Source organism: Onychomys torridus, chromosome 7 (genome assembly GCF_903995425.1).
Source record: "Onychomys torridus chromosome 7, mOncTor1.1, whole genome shotgun sequence".
Lineage (NCBI taxonomy): Eukaryota > Metazoa > Chordata > Mammalia > Rodentia > Cricetidae > Onychomys > Onychomys torridus.
The window spans coordinates 118,681-135,000 of NC_050449.1; the positions used below are offsets into that span (position 1 = coordinate 118,681).

Sequence of the window (16,320 nt, forward strand, 5' to 3'; positions counted from 1 at the left end):
CACATACACAGAGTTCATTGAAGGCATTCATATATTCATAGTTGCTAATCACAACTAAAATTTAGCTTAATGACATTATTTTCTATAACTTTCTTATTTATTATTTATGTTGCTTTCTCTTGCATATTTATTTCTTATTTCTGGAAGTGCTAATCCCTTATATATTTTAAAATAAATCCAACTGGGAGGTCAGAGAAACTTCCATAGAATAATGCTTAGGCTGAGCATGATGACACATGCTTTTAATCCCAGGATTTAGGAGATAGAGAGAAGCATGTCTCTGTGAGTTCAAGGCCAGTCTGATCTACATAGTGAGTTCTAGGCCATCTAGGCTGCATAATAAGACCCTGCATTAAATAAATAATTCTTAACTTCTTTGATTTTCTATAATTTTCTTGTATTATAGTATTGTTTCGCTTTCCTATTTTATCATGACAAGCGTTTGTAGCTTGCATTGGTGGGTATTTAAATACATGGTGAATATTAATTATGGTTATAACTTTTAACTAATCAAGGAAAGTATTTAAATTTATACTTTAAAAGTGTTAGAAACAATAAATATTAATTGTGTGATAACCACCTAAGAAATACAACTGATGTTTATTGGAATTCAGCTTCAGGAGTAGAAGATGGAGGATTAAGCTGGCTAAGAAAGTCTTATCAAAGAATGAAGGAACAAGCTCAAAAAGAAAACAGAAATTTTGAGGATATTGTAGTGGAAAAATATGGGGTAAGTATTTGTGATTTAAGGAAATATGAATTGTTTTCATAGTTATTTGAAAACCTGGATGTCTTCGTTTTGAATAATGCAACATTTTGAGTCAAATTAATATTAGATTTATCTTCATTCTTTTAAGTAATTTCCTGCCTCTTCTTATTTAAGAATACTGCTTAAAAATGTTTTTACAGCCGGGTGGCAGGCGTTGGTGCATGCCTTTAATCCCAGCACTCGGGAGGTAGAGGCAGGAAGATCTCTGAGTTTGAGGCCAACCCAGGCTACAGAGTGAGTTTCAGGAAAGGCACCAAAACTACACAGAGAAACCCTGTCTTGAAAAACAAACAAACAAAAAAATGTTTTTACATTTGTAAGTTTATTTATGTGCCCATACTCAGGAAGTACTCGTGCCACAGGATCCATGTGGAAGTCAAGGGCACAGCTTAAGGGAGTCAATTCTCTTCTTCTATCATGTTGTTGTCTTCTACATATAAGTTCCAGGTATTGAACTTGGTAGCAAGTGCATTTAGCTACTGAGCCATATTGCCAGCCTATCCTACACATCTTTTTAAGATTAACGTAATGAATGTAAAACTCAAGTTTGTAAAACTTAAACTGTGTGTATGTTTAATAAAAAAGTAAAATTTTTTCTCATTGGAAGAAATTTAAATAATACAGGGGAGTCTCTGTAGAACACCTTTAGAGATAAGCATTGCTGACATTTTGGTCGACTCTAAAGCTTCATATTTTGTAGCATTTTGGTAATGTGACTGCTTCAACATATATTTTTAAGCCATTTTGATGTCTTTTGTTTTCAGATAATAAGTTAACTGCATTCCCTGTCCAGTTTTTGCAAAGATTTTTATTTTGAGTAGAATTAGATACCTTAATCTGTAAGTCTTTCTCTTTCTGTCTCCATCCCAAAGGACCTTCTGTTCAAGAAAATCAGTTGTACTGAATCCTCTATTTATTTTTTCATGCTTTCATCCTTTTATTTGGAAGTAGTAAATCATAGTTATGAGGTTCTCTAGAATCAAATGTCTATGTGTCCTTTTTTTTTTTTTTTTTGTCTCAAAACATGCATCTCCTTACTATTGTTTCTCAAACTGTAGAAAATGTATTGGTCTATTTGATTTTTAAGAATTTATTTCATTCAGTGCACCAGAAAAATTTTCCCTCATTTATTAGTCTTATTTTTAAGCACTTTTTTTTCACAAGGATATGTAGTTTTAGCAGCATAGTAACCTCTTGAATCTTAACAGTATGAATTAATTATAACATTTTAAAAGTTTTGTCTGTGGTGTTTGTGTGAAACTCTGTTGTATGGGACATTTGTTCTTAGTGCATCCCTTTTTGAAAATTTTAATTTGATTTGATCTTTTAAATCTACTTATGCTTTTTAAAGTATTACTGTTATATGGTGATTTTTGTGGTTCTGCTTACTTTGATGGGGGTATTTTTACTCTGCATGATGACACAGTGTCATGTGAGAAACAAGACACCGAACCTTTCTTAATTGTAGATATATTATTATCTCTTACAGTCAATGGAAATCTTTCAGTCAAAATTAAAAGAAGCTGAAAAAATTGCATGCAAAAGAGAAGACTGTGGATGGGAACAGTGGAGGAAGCCTGCATATTCAGATAGGGCACAGTGTAGTCAAGCAAGTGGCATTTCAGACTTAGGGAAATGTAAGAAGTACTCAGAGGACAGACACTTTGCAAAAGAGGTTGCAAACAGTAGCAGCAGCAGCAGGACCGACTGTAAGTTTAGTGGTCCCAACTTAGGGAAGAGATCTGGGACTTTAGAAAAATGTAGAAGAGAATCTGCCCTAAAACAAAGGCAAGAATCTTCTGGAAATTTGAGACCTAAATTCTTAAGACCCTCTGATGAGGATGAACTATCATTTCATAGAAAGAGGAGAAATTTTGAACCATCTACTTCATCTACATTAGTGGCTCCTGCTTCTTTACATTGTGATTTTCAAAAACTCACAGAGAACAGTGAAGAAAATTTGACTTCTTCGGTCCTATCTGGTGGGAGAGAAGGAAACCAAAAGCATTCAGATCAGAAGCCACTGGAAACCTGCAGCTGGAATGCTGATCAGCACTCTCTAGGAGACAGGAGAGAACAGTTGCAGGCTGAGAACTTAAGGGGTGACCTACCAAGAAGAGGACATCTGCAGGACACAAAGTCAACATTTGCTGGGTATTTTATGTATATATGTATTTTTTCAGTTAAGTTCTTAAGTGGGATCAGAAAACTTGACTTTGTCATAGGAGTGGTGGCCCTCTTGGAAGTAGGAAAAAAATGTGTCTAAAAAGTAAGGACTAATTTCCACTTAAGTGATCATTTAAATAGATTAAAGATCTGGGGAGATTGTTCAGATTGCTGGAGTAGCAGTGTTGTGTATCTATAACACCGGTGCTCCAGCAGAAAGATAGGAGGTGGAAACAGCAGAAACCCCTAGAAGCCAGATAGGCTTTGGGAACTGAAGCAGAAATTTTGTTATAATGACTAGATAACCATGGCAGGGATTAGAAAAAGTCAAATATGTACAGTAACAAAAATGAGAGACACTGTTTCAAACAACCTAGAAGGCGGCACCAACACTAAAGGTTGTCCTCTGACCTCCACGGTCTTGCCGTGTGCCACTGAAGGGAAATTCTGTTAATATTGACTGAATAACCATGGCAAGGATTAGAAGTCAAACTACTCAGGCTTTATTCTAGGTTACTTGTCATTTCTAGTCCCCAGTTGCCAATAGATGATGGCATTAATTATTGATATCATTAATATTGGCTTAACATTTATGCACAATGTATTAGTCTTGTTTCCTGTGAATGTAGATGAGCCATGTGTGCAAAGCTTCCATATGATGTTACCATCCTTTCTGGTTGTCCCAGATTTCCTGGATGTTTTGTGTTATGACTTTTTTGGCTTTGGAATTTTCTTTGACTGATGAATCTATTTCCACTATTGTATCCTCTATGCCAGAGATTCTCTCTTCCATCTTTTATTCTGTTGATTATGCTTGCATCTGTAGTTCCTGTTCATTTATTCAGGTTTCTATTTCCAGCATTCCCTCGGTGTCTTCTTCATTGTTTCTATTTCAATTTTTAGGTCTTGAATTATTTCCTTCACATGTTTAGTTGCTTTTTCATGTTTTTTTTGTTTGTTTGTTTTTGTTTTTGTTTGTTTGGGTTTTTTTGGCTTTCCTTAAGGGATTTGTTGATTAGTTCCAATTTTTTTGTTTGTCTTTTCTTCAATTTCCTTAAGGGAATTTTTATTTCCTCTTTTAAAGGTCTGTCAGCTTCATAAAGTTATTTTTAAGGTCTCTTCTGTTTCTTCTACATTGTGATGTTCAGGTCTTGCTGTTGTAGAACCACTAGATTCTGGTGATGCCATATTGCTCTTTATGTTATATTTTTGCACTAGCATCTACTCATCTCTTTTTCTAAGAGGTGCGTGTGTCTGAGCGAGATGCACTTGGTCCAGTCTGTGCTTGCTCTGTCTGAATCTCGGGGCCAATCTGAGTCCAGTCTAATTAGAGCTGGTGGATTCTGTGTCTCAGGGGGCTGCTTTTGGTCCAATGAGAGCTCTTGGTCCAATGAGAGCTGGTTGGATTCTGTGTTTCAGGAAGCTTCTGGGGTTGCAGGTGGATGGGTCTTGTAGATTGCAGGGTCCTTTGGGGTGTTTTGGTGGGGGAGCCTGCCTGTAGAGTTCGCCCTGCTGGCCAGCAAATGGGGCAGCTCATTTCAGTGCTTTTTAATATGTGATTCCCTAGAACATAGTGTCTCTCTCCAAAGGGCAAACAAACAGTTTGGTAGCTTCAATAATATTAATAATAGTGCAATAATTTAGTAGTCATGCACATGACAATATTGATGTATCCTCTCAGTTTGTTAGGACTCTGTTACTGGTTCTAACTTGTTTTTGCCCTTCAATTTTGGTGAAACTCTGAAACAAACTTACTCCAAAAATTGATTAGGCCATATGCACGTTTTATCACACATAAATGAACCTTGGATACTAAAAGATTAGGAACAGATTAATTATTTCACTGACTCAAATTTGGGAAATAATGTCTGGATTTGTGTTGTATGGAATAGATTAACAGTAAGGAATGTTATTTGCATTGGAGGTGGCTCTTGATGCTTGTTAGGTAACTTGTATGCATTCTGCCATTCATCTTACATTCACTGGATGGTTTTACTTCCTAGATAAGGTGGTATGAAAATAATTGCTTCATAGGTTGTCTTTGAGAATTTGCATAGGAAAGGTAGTTATGTAGGTACCTATACCAATATGGTACCATAACACTTACAAGAATAAGTATATATACTTACAGTTGCAATCGATAAACACAATACTAGGGCCGTAGAGTCCTGGGAAGGTGTAAAGTCCTTCTGAAAGTAAGCCTATTAGTTAGTGAGAAAAGGCTACCGCTGCTGAGGAGAAAACTGAAGTTAGGAGATAGCATGATATAACTTAGTGTTTACACAAAGCATTTTCCAGAGAATGCTGCAGTAGCTCTCAAGAGAAGGCTCTATCTTTCTAGTCTTTGTGTTTCTGAACCTCAAGAGTACTTAGCATATAGTAGCCTTTCAGTAGTTAGCTGAATATACTTAAGTGAAGGGGCTATGGGAAGAGGTCTTAAAACCACTGCACCTTGCAGGTAGCTTCAAAAGTCATATTTCAGTTGGACTGCATTTTATAAATAGTAAGAAGGAAATATTGCAAGGGTTCTTTAAGGACTGATTTTACATGTCAAAACATTCTGTAAATATGAAGGTTAGATTGGAAAATGGAATAGATTAAAGGTAAATGTGCAGGTCAGGATGCTGTGCTGAGAGACAAGAAGTCTTGTCCTAGAGAAGTGGGTGTAGAAAAAAGGTAGCATTTGATTGAGAGTTTGGGATTCATAATATATATAATTTATAACTTGATGAAGTTATTTCTTTGGTTCCTTAGAAGGATTTGTTAACTTGTCTATGCATTGCTCTAGATATTTCTCTTAACGTTTTTGGAGAGATTTTATCATTAGACTTTAAGCACAAGGAATGTAGGACTGGTTGGAAAATTCTGGGATATAGTAATTAGCTGTCAGTGACAAAGGCATGTGTAATCATCAAGCACTGGGGTAGGTACTTTGCTTGGAATATTGCATTCCTGCAACTGCTGTAATTTTACACATTTCTGCATTTTATTCTGGCAGTGTGAGCCTTGGTATTAATCACTTTCTTTTTAATTAAGATCTATACTTTTTTATTGTATTGTCTGTGTTCCTGAAGAGTTTATGTATGTGCACCTGATTGTATGTGTGTGCACCATGTATGTACAGGTGCCTGCAGAAGTCAGAAGAGGGTGTCAGATTCCTGGGATCTGGAGTTCCAGGCCTTTGTGAGCCACCATGTGGGTTCTGGGAACTGAATTTAGTTATTGTGCAAGGAACAAAGAGCTCAGTGACATTAACTACTGAGCCATCTCTCCCTGCCCTCCTTTTTTCTAGTCTGGCTAATGGCAGTGTAGATTTGGACCCTTATCAGTATGACTGGGAAATCCCTTTTCTCAAAACACTTTGGACTTTCATTATTTTCAAGAAAGGAAGAAGCAAGTTATATTATTAAGATGTGACTGCTAGTGCATGAATTGCTTATAGTAGAAAGTCAGGATGGATTGGTTGTTTTCAGTTGTTTCTTTTATTTATTGAAATGAGCACGAGCCTATTCTACATTGACATTTGAGATGTAGTTTAGAGGAAGGGTACTGAAAACAATAATAGGTCCAGCCTTTATTGTTTTCTCCCAGGGTATGTGGAAGAGTCTAACAACCAGCTGAGGATTCTAATCTGAGGGATATCAGATGAATCAAATGAATCTAAGAACACTGAGTTCTTTAGTTCATTCACTTTATTCTTTTAAATTCAGTTCTATCTACACAGTTTCTTTTCTGTTCTCACACTGGGCTTCTCTCTGTCCCTTTTTCTACTCATAATTCTATCTAGTTCTTACCAACCATCTCCGTCCTCATCTGTGTTCTTCTAAATCCTCAAGTGTTGTGGGGGAACCAGTATATATACACAAGCAGTAATTCTTTGGCAAAACAATACTAGGCTTGAAGTTTTCAGGGTTGCAGAGAGAGGTGATAAGGATCCACACATAAAGCAGTAATTGTCAGCTTTAAATTACAACGCAAAAGGGGGAGTTTTCTGGTAGGGTTAACTAAAGGCTAAGATCAATTAGAGAATGCTAAAAAGTAATTTATGTGATCAAACTATCATCTAGAAGTGGCTAAGTAGAATGTTAGTGATCAGTAAGTCACTAGAAAAGCAAAACTGTCTTTAGCGGCACACACACAACCCCTCTCCCTACCCCAGCCCCTAATCCCCAGGAGTAAGTGCTGAGGAGAAAATCTAAGAATAGCACCTGACTGAGGGGGAATTGAAGCGAAGCTTGGCACCTGTCATCTGCCTGGCCTTGTCAGAAATCTTCTTTGGTTATTGGGAAATAACCACCTTAACTCAGTAACTAGCAAGTGACTTAAATATCATCCCAGGAATATGAGCATTAAATCTCTTAAGTTAGGATTTTAGGTAAATATCCCAGGGTAAAGGTAAGGAGTTGAGGATTTAATTGCTAGTGTTTATTTTCTCTATCTATAGGTGAGATGAGCTAATGTTTATCTGCATTTGTCCTTGGATAAAAAGTTATCTTAGCTGAAATACTTTTGTCTGACCCTGGCCAGATATGTTAATGAAAAATAAACACAGCTGGGCACAGTTAGCCAATTACCCCAAATGTATAGGCAAAGTTGTGCCAAAGATTGAGATGCAATCATGAGACTACATGTACACATAACATGGAAATGCATTGTAAATGGGGAGAATCATAGCTGTTATTGCAGAAGAAGTTTGCAAAAGAGACAGCCAGTTCACTCAAAGGCAGTAATTCTGTTATGCAGGCTGTTATTGTTTTCTCTAACAGAACCTTTAGTTCTGATAGATTGACCTTCTGAACTCTAGTTGTCACCTGCTGTATACTCCCATGGTCTTTTGCTAACAGTGGCTCTAAAAGAAGGGGATGCCTCGATGAATGGCTTCGGCACTTCATTCTCATCCTGTCCACCTTAAGCTTGGTTACAAGATACTTTTTCAGTGACAGCTTGTGTAGAATTGTCCCATGTCTGCATTTTGGTAAGCTTCTCTTGGGCTAACAGGTAAGGATTTGGGAACCATTCTTTTTCCCTCAGTTCTTTATTTTCTTATCTGGTAATTTTGAGATTGAAATAGATGTTTTGGACATATATTTTTGAATAGGAAAATCTAATGAGATATTAAGTACTTAGGAGGAGAAGTAGACCAGACAGAGCCAAAGGAAAGCAAGTAATTTCTCATGGAGGGAGCAGAGGCATGTGGGAAGCAGACCCAGGAGTAGGTGCATTTACTGGGAAAATAAATGACAGTCCTTAGGAGGGGTGTGAAATATGGTTGTCTACTTTGCATTAGATTGTCCTTAGAAGGGGTGGGATCTGTGGTGATTTACTTTTCAATAGATTGTCCTCAGGAGGAGTATAAACTGTGGTTCTCTACTTTGCAGAAATTTAACTAGTATCTTTAGCTTCTGTTTAAAGGACAAGAATAGTACATTTTCAGAGCAGGAATTTAACTGAATAAGAAATAATACAAATTGAGAAAATTATGTTGAGTAGGAAGTAAAAATTAATAGAAATAGAACTGAGTTGCTGAAAGTCAAATAAATTACATTTATAATACAGTAAAAATGATGTATTATTTAATTTGAGAAATATTTCATACAGAAGAGTATGGTGGTATAAGCAGTATCAACCCACAAATAAATAGTTATGATATTATCCTAATCATACAAATACCATGCCCCACTGTTTGTTTTAATTGCTTTTTAAAATGTAGACTCAAAAGAACATACAGGGAAGGAAAAATTCCTACCTAATGATTGATTGCTTTACTTCTAATATTTATACTCATTAAGCTCTAGAATTTTACTCTTTGTGTTCACCTATAGTAAAAGATAATGTGATGTCTTTAAAAACAAAAACAAAACTCAAATGGTGCCTGTTAAATTGTCTGGTTTTTTTTTTTTTTTTTTTGGTTTTTTTGAGACAGGGTTTCTCTGTGTAGCTTTGCGCCTTTCCTGGAACTCGCTTTGGAGACCAGACTTGGCCTCGAAGCCGCCTGCCTCTGCCTCCCAAGTGCTGGCATTAAAGGCATGCACCACTACCACCTGGCAATTTGTCTTTTTTATGACAGGAAAATTTGATATTTTTTTTAATTCCCTACTTGGTCATTAGCTTATGCTCTCTCTGTCTCTGTCTTTCTGTCTCTCAGAGGTTGTGTTTTGTTATTCTTTGCTCAGAAGCTATGTAAACAAAATAATAGCTTAATTTCAATGAAGTATGATAAAATCTTGGAATCCAGGAAACTATTATATGAAAAATACGGGCTTTTTTTATTAGCATGTATCCATTGTGCAAAAAAGATAGGTTTCACTGTGACATTTTCATAAATCTGGATGTGCTCATGTTCAATTGATAGATCCTTTCTATTTGGGATTCTGATGGTTCTGAAGATATGCTTTGCCTTACCTTTTCTTGATTACTCCCCTTTGGGAAAATTTAAAAACATTATGAGGTGTAATTGACATGTGATAAACTGCTGTTACACAACTTATATATTTTGGAATATGTGTATCTTCTGACATATAGCTACAACTTATAAATTTTGGAATATGTGTATCTTGTGACATAGAGCTTCTGCAAGTTTCCTGGTGTGTTCAGGATAGTATAGTATCTTTGTGTTGTACAGTAGTTTGTCTCGTATTAACGTAGATACTTCAACTTTCCTTTGACTGTTGTTGACATAGTGTATCTTTCTTCCTTTTACATCTAACACATTTATATCTTTTATTTACAGAACTTTTCTGTTAATTAAAAAAATCCATAGATAACATCTGATTTTTAATACAAGTGTTTACATAATGTTAATGGTATATAAGCTGAGTATCCCTTATATCAAATGTTTGGAGTCTTTTTAGTGTTTTAGATTTTTATTTATTTTACTTTGAAGTATTTATACCTGCATACGTATCATAAAATACCTTGGGATATCTGTATCTGTACATGAAATATACTTTGTCCCATAAGTACCTGATACATACGTGTGTGTGTGTGTGTGTGTGTGTGTGTGTGTGTGTGTGTGTGCGTGTGTGTGTGTATCTTGAAAGTAATTTTATATACTTTCAGTAAACCTGTATTTTGAGTATGATTATGTTATGAGTGAGATCAAGTATATGATATTAATGCTAAAAATCTTAAGATCTTTTTCAAATCATTTTCAAATTTCATATGCTTTGGTGGGTGGAATGCTGGATAACATTAAAATAATTTTCTATTTTTCTTTTTTTTTTCTGTTGTCCCATTTATCTGCACTCTTCAACTTCCTTGAGCTACATCTTCATTTTCAATAAAATTGGGGATTTTGAGCCTTCTTTGTTTATTTCCCTTCCCTTCTTTGAAAGACTCCCCATATGATAGAGAACTTGAGGTTGCCCTGCAGCCTTCTGATGCTCTTTTTAATTTTTTTGTTTCATTTTGTTTAGTGCACTGATCCTTTAGTAATCTGATTTTTAAAAAATCTTATTCAATGTGGTGTTTTTAATCTCTGAGTTGTGGTTTTCCTGAGTAGAAGTTCAAGTTACATCTTTTTTTGTTGTTGTGTCTTTAGTGATAAGGTCTTAGACACAGGCCAAGCTGGCCTTGAACACACTATCATCTCACCTGATCCTTCTGACTTTAGGTGTGTACCACCAAGCCTGGCTAAAGTAGCTTTTCATTAGCTTTATTATTTCTTTTTGTACACATGGGATACATTTACCCTAATAACTGAATATGCTTATTTATTTCTTATGTCTGTGTCAGTTATGGATGGTTTTTGATTGATAAAATTTTCTTCTAAATATGTTATACTTTTCTACTTACATATCTGATAATATTTGAATACTAGATATAATGATATTTACTTGTTGAATGCTACATTTCTCCTAATTTTTATTGGCATGTATTTATCATATGAATTGATCAGTTTCATAAGAACATTTTCATTCAAATGTATCATGTATTTAAGTATCCTTCCATTTTGTTTTGGAATGTAATTAATGGGAAACCATTTGCTACTTTTGACTCTTAATTTTAACATTTTTTTGTTAATTTGGCTTCCGAGTAGCATTTTAGTGTACATAACATATTATTTCCTAAGCATTCTACCCAGTATTTTCTCACTTAGGCAACTTTGCTAATGGAACCGGACTTTATTACCAGTATTCCTCATATCATTTCTTTAACCATGTGGGAGAATTGTTTCCCTGACTACAGGTATTTCTTCGCTGAATACTCCAAGGCAGCCCTGAGAAAATTCTCTCATAGTATAGCTTTCTCTTGGCAGTCTGTACCATGAACTAGGACTACTTTGGACTTGTGAAACTGTTACTGTTCTTTGCTCAGAACTTCTTCAGGCTCTTATTATGTAGTCTTGACTCCTAAGACTCTTAAGGAAATTAAGCTAGGGTTATCTGACATTGGCTGAAATTTTCTCTTATGTGAGGCTTCTCTGACTTTGGCACATGATCTCAATTTTAAATTATTTTTGTTTCTACTTAATTATGGACCAGCTTTACAAAAGAACACATGTGGCTAAATATATCATCCCAAGATTGTAGTTCTAAGATGATCAGTAATTCATCATATTGAATACAAAATTTCTTAAGATATAAAAAATTGTGGTCTGACATTAGTACTTTTGTTTGTTTCCTTTTTGAAATGAGTATAGATTTGTTTCTGAGACAAGGTCTCTCAATGTAGCCTAGACTTGCCTAAAATTCATCATGCTCAAGCTGGCTTTTAACTCATGACAGTTTCCAACTGTGGTCTACTGAGTGTTGGGATTACAGGTCTGCACCAGTACATTGGCTAAGTATTTTAAAAAATGAAGATGTTAATTTGTATATTGTTTATCTTAAAATTAACAGTATTTTCTTCAGTTATTATTATAACTGTCATAGGCCATCCCTATCTTTGTAACAGAATCTTGAAATATAATTCACCCCATAATGCTGAACTTAATTTTTTTTTTTTTTAAGTTTAGAATTTCTGGGTCATTTGGGACTTTTTGGATTAGAGAAAATTACTCTGTACTTTTTCTTTCTTTTTTTAAAAGATTTATTTATTTATTGTGTATACAGTATTCTGCCAGCATGTGTCCCTGCAGGTCAGAAGAGGGCATTACAAGTGGTTGTGAGCCACCATGTGGTTGCTGGAAATTGAACTCAGGACCTCTGGAAGAGCAGTCGGTGCTCTTAACCTCTGAGCCATCTCTCCAGCCCTGAACTTAATTCTTATGTGTTAGAATTGTGATCTATTATTGGTGCCGAATGCTTTTCTAAGGTCAGTTAAGATAATGCATTTTTTCCCCTTTTCCTAAGCATACTTTATTCTCTGTAATATACAGCTTCAGACACTTGGTGAAGACAAGTGTGGTGGTATTGTGTTCCCCAAAATATTGTGCACGCTAATAATCTTATCTGGGGTCAAAGAACAGGATGGCCACAATATTAAACGTAGAGGTTAGGCAGTGAGAGCACACGCCTCTAATCCCAGCACTCAGGAGGCAGAGCCAGGCAGATCTCTGGGAGTTTGAGGTCACAATATAATGCATTATTTTTATTTATGACATAAGCTCTTCTCCTGCCCTATTTCACCAGCAGCTCAGAGGCAGAGCCCGCCTATATCTTGGATATTGATGAAAAGAACAAGTTGGGTGCCAAGATCATCAAGGCAGAGATGATGGGGAATATGGTAAGACCTCTTTGTGCTGTTCACTTGGAAAAGAATGAAATGTTTAACCTTCACAGATATTTTTAGAAGCTTCAGCCATTTAGATGTGGTATCCTTTGAAAATACTTACTGCTTATTAATTCCTTAAAGAAATTCTTGAGAATTTCTAGAGACAGTACTCATGTGGTTTCTCTTCCAGAGAAATATATATTATCTCTCCTTTATTAGATTTCTAAAATTTATGAAACAAAATTTTATTTTTAAGCACTTTTCTATTTTATTCTTGCATTTCTAACACCTAGGACATAATTGGATGAGTTAAAGATGTCTTTGTTTCATTTCCATTTTAACTTAATAAGAATGCTTATTAATATCTTTTTGTAAAGATTTAATTTTCTTTTCTTTTCTTTTTTTTTTTTTTGTGTGTGTGTGTGTGTGTGTGTGTGTGTGTGTGTGTGTGTGTGTTCATGTATACTAGGATGCCCACTGAAGCTAGAAAAAGATGTTGGCTCCTCTGGAACTATGGAGTTAGAGATGGTTATGTGCTGGGTATTGAAGTCTGGTCCTTTATAAGAATAGCAAACACTCTTAACCACTGAGTTATCTGCAGCCCAACAGTGTTTATTACTTTCTTAAAATGAAACTTAAGTACCTAAAATCTTGTGGTAGGTGCTCAGTAGGTAAAAGAGTTTGTAACAAAGGCCAATGACCTGAGTTTGATGTATGCAACCCACATAGTAGAACCTATTAATGTCAGATGTTCTCTGACCTCCACACATGTGTTATGGTGCATCTAAATAATAAATTTAAACTGTTTTTTAAAAAGAGAAACTAAAAAATGTTTATGAGTTAAGACAAATTTGCCTAAAATTAAATAGAAATAGGGATAATTTGGTATGACCCCATCCATATATTCTTGTATCATAATTATATATGTAATGTACCATTATACTAATTGTGTTAACATTGATATGGCAGATTGCAAAGACACCCTTCTGTGTGCCAGTATAGTAAATTAATTTGCTGAACTATGCATGGGCTTGTTTTAAATTTAAATGTCGTTTAAATATTCTATTCTGGTGTACTATCAGTGCTCTAGAGTACAAGAGGCAGCTAAGGAAGACCATTTTGTTCTTATTGTGTTGTAGACTGTGTATATGCCCTCCATTTCTTTTAACATAGTTTTGCTAATCAGTGAAATATGTCTCAACCTAGAAATCAATAAGAGAGATAAATTAACTAATAAATAATTATAATAAAAAAGTGAAATTTAATATTTGAAAGCACAGAGGAATCAGTGAAAATAGTGGAGTGGAATTAACTTACATTAAAAAATTGTTTTTCATGGAAACATGGATGATTAGCATGTTATTTTTGTCACATAAATAACTTATCATCTTGTGGTTTATTGCTTGTTTTATATAAATTCACAGAGTTCTTAGAATGCAAATTTCTCATCAGAAATGAAGAAAATACAATTTTTTGTCTTGTAATTGCTTCCTATGATAAATAACTGAAGATTTTGGTATTGCAAGTTTGTAATACCTAAGAAATTGCAGAAGTGTAATTCTTAATGCTCTGTACATTTTTCATTTTCCTACCTGTCTCAACTTATAGTTTCTTGAAATTACTCACCTTAAAATCATAAAGAAATTATCTCAGTACTCAAGATATTTATAGCTGAAGAATACTCATTAAAATTAATGTTGGTTTATTGGAGTTAGCTGTTGGCTGTAGGGCTTTTTGTTAAGCTGTTTTCTGTTTTATAACTTTGAAATCTTCTGTAATGAGGAATTTAACATTACAGTTTACCTATTTAACTTTTCCCTTTGAAGGAATTAGCTGAACAACTTAAAGCCCAACTTAAAGAGGCAAATAAGTTTAAAGAAACCATAACAGAGATATCAGCAAAAAGATGCGGAGTAGAGGTAAGTAGTAAAAGTTTGCTTGAATGCATATAATTACTTAGTTTAATATTACACTGCATTAGTGATATTGTAATTCTAGATGGCTATGTGTAAATTTCACTAACATTCCCTGATTAAAGCTTCATCCTCTGACCAAGGAACTATGCTTTTATTCTAAATTCTTTAATTCTTTTCCTATAGAAGAATAAGAGACTTGAATTAGACATTCATTTCAGATGAGACAAATGATTTTGTTTATGGTTTGTTCATCTATTTTGTACTGAATGAAACAGATAAATATACTTATCTGTCTAGAACTTTCATATGAATAGAGATGGAGGGACAATGGAAACCAACTGATGGTACATATCAGAAGGTTATACATCCTATGCTAGAAGAATGGGAAAGAGTTTTAAGTGTTTAAGAGTTTTAGGTGACTGGATTAATAGGTACATTTTTCCCCCCTGGGAATTACTGACCTTTGTTATTGTAAAATTGATAATACATTTTTGGGATAATGGTATTTGTTTCCCACAGCTATTTTAGATTTTAGATTCCAGTGGGGAATGTTCATCCCTGGCTATATATATCATCATGTTGACTTTATAACTTAATTAAAAAGTGTTTTACTTTCTCCTTCCTTAAAATAAAAATTCACAATTTTTGCCAGCTATAAGGCTGTTTTATAGATAATGAATGGATATAACTAAAACATTTTGAGATTTGTTTATATGAATATTTACATAAAATATTTGTAATGAAACATTTGGTTTCAGTGTTTATAAAATCAAAAGCTGTGCAGATTGAACTGTGATTATTGGGAATAATTTAAAACTCTGGAATATTTGGCATTCTTAGGAAATGAAAAGCTTTTATAAGCCCTTTCTACTTATACCAGAAAATGTGTTTGCTTTCTTTGGAGAAAAAAATAGTAAATTACATGGGTGTTAAGAATGATTTGACTATTTTCCTTTTTAATTTCTTGAGACAAGTTCTCTCTACTACTGGTCCTGGAATTCACTAGATCATCTGGCTTCAGATTCAGCAGAGATCTACTGCTTCTGCTTCTCAAGTGCTAGAATTAAAAATGTTTGCCACCATGCCATGTTTTTCTTTCTCCCCTATGTTTTCTCTGTAGAATGGACCTCTGTTGTTTCATGAAGTGAATTGGTTTCAGGTCTTATGGATCGACAGCATCATGGAAATGAAAATAGACAAAGTGACAGCCAAGGGGAGGAAGTGGGTTAATTTTGAGAGCACATCAATCGGTTTGAGGCCCTAGCTTGTTAATTCCATTTATTAAACATTTATTGAGGACTCTGTGTTGTTTGACAGTGTACTAAGTCTTATATATATACTTTAAATGTTTACTTTTTCTTGCACTGAAAATCACAAGTAGTCTAATAGTAATTTTTTAACGACTTGTGATATAGTAATGTGAATATTCTTTAAATTGCTTGGGAATGAGTGTTAGCTATAATTACATTCTTGGTTTTCTTGTTGAACAAGAAGGTAACTTTTTCTGTGAAGTGGACGTAAAGTGTATACAGTTAATTTATCAGAATTATAAAGAATTAGAAAAAAAATACAGGACCAGAAGTTGAAGGCCTTGGAGATGTCTGGCTGTAGGTGAATTTCTAAGTGGTCTTATTAAACAAAAACACAGATATCAGGGAAATAGAAATAGCCACCAGCTAACCTTACCTCACCAGGCCCACAGCTTCCAAAGTGAGCTACTTCCTGTCTACCAGCATCTTTATTGCCTTGCTGTTCTGCCCTCTCATTGGCTCTTAGCCCAGCTACCACACTTCCTTGTTACTGCCTGTCTGTACA

The 16,320-nt window shown here is 34.8% G+C and overlaps 1 protein-coding gene across 2 annotated transcripts in view; it reads left to right on the forward strand.

Moving 5' to 3' along the window:
* Nucleotides 1-16,320, forward strand: part of Cwf19l2 (CWF19 like cell cycle control factor 2) — an 88,175-nt gene that overhangs the window by 15,607 nt on the left and 56,248 nt on the right. Inside the window, exons 7-10 of one of the 2 annotated variants that reach the window (XM_036192630.1) lie at nucleotides 615-730; nucleotides 2,259-2,923; nucleotides 12,511-12,601; nucleotides 14,416-14,508. In XM_036192630.1, the coding sequence (XP_036048523.1) occupies nucleotides 615-730; nucleotides 2,259-2,923; nucleotides 12,511-12,601; nucleotides 14,416-14,508 (965 nt within the window). Of the gene's footprint in view, nucleotides 1-614; nucleotides 731-2,258; nucleotides 2,924-12,507; nucleotides 12,602-14,415; nucleotides 14,509-16,320 lie in introns of both variants that reach the window. The other variant, XM_036192631.1, reaches the window with a different exon arrangement.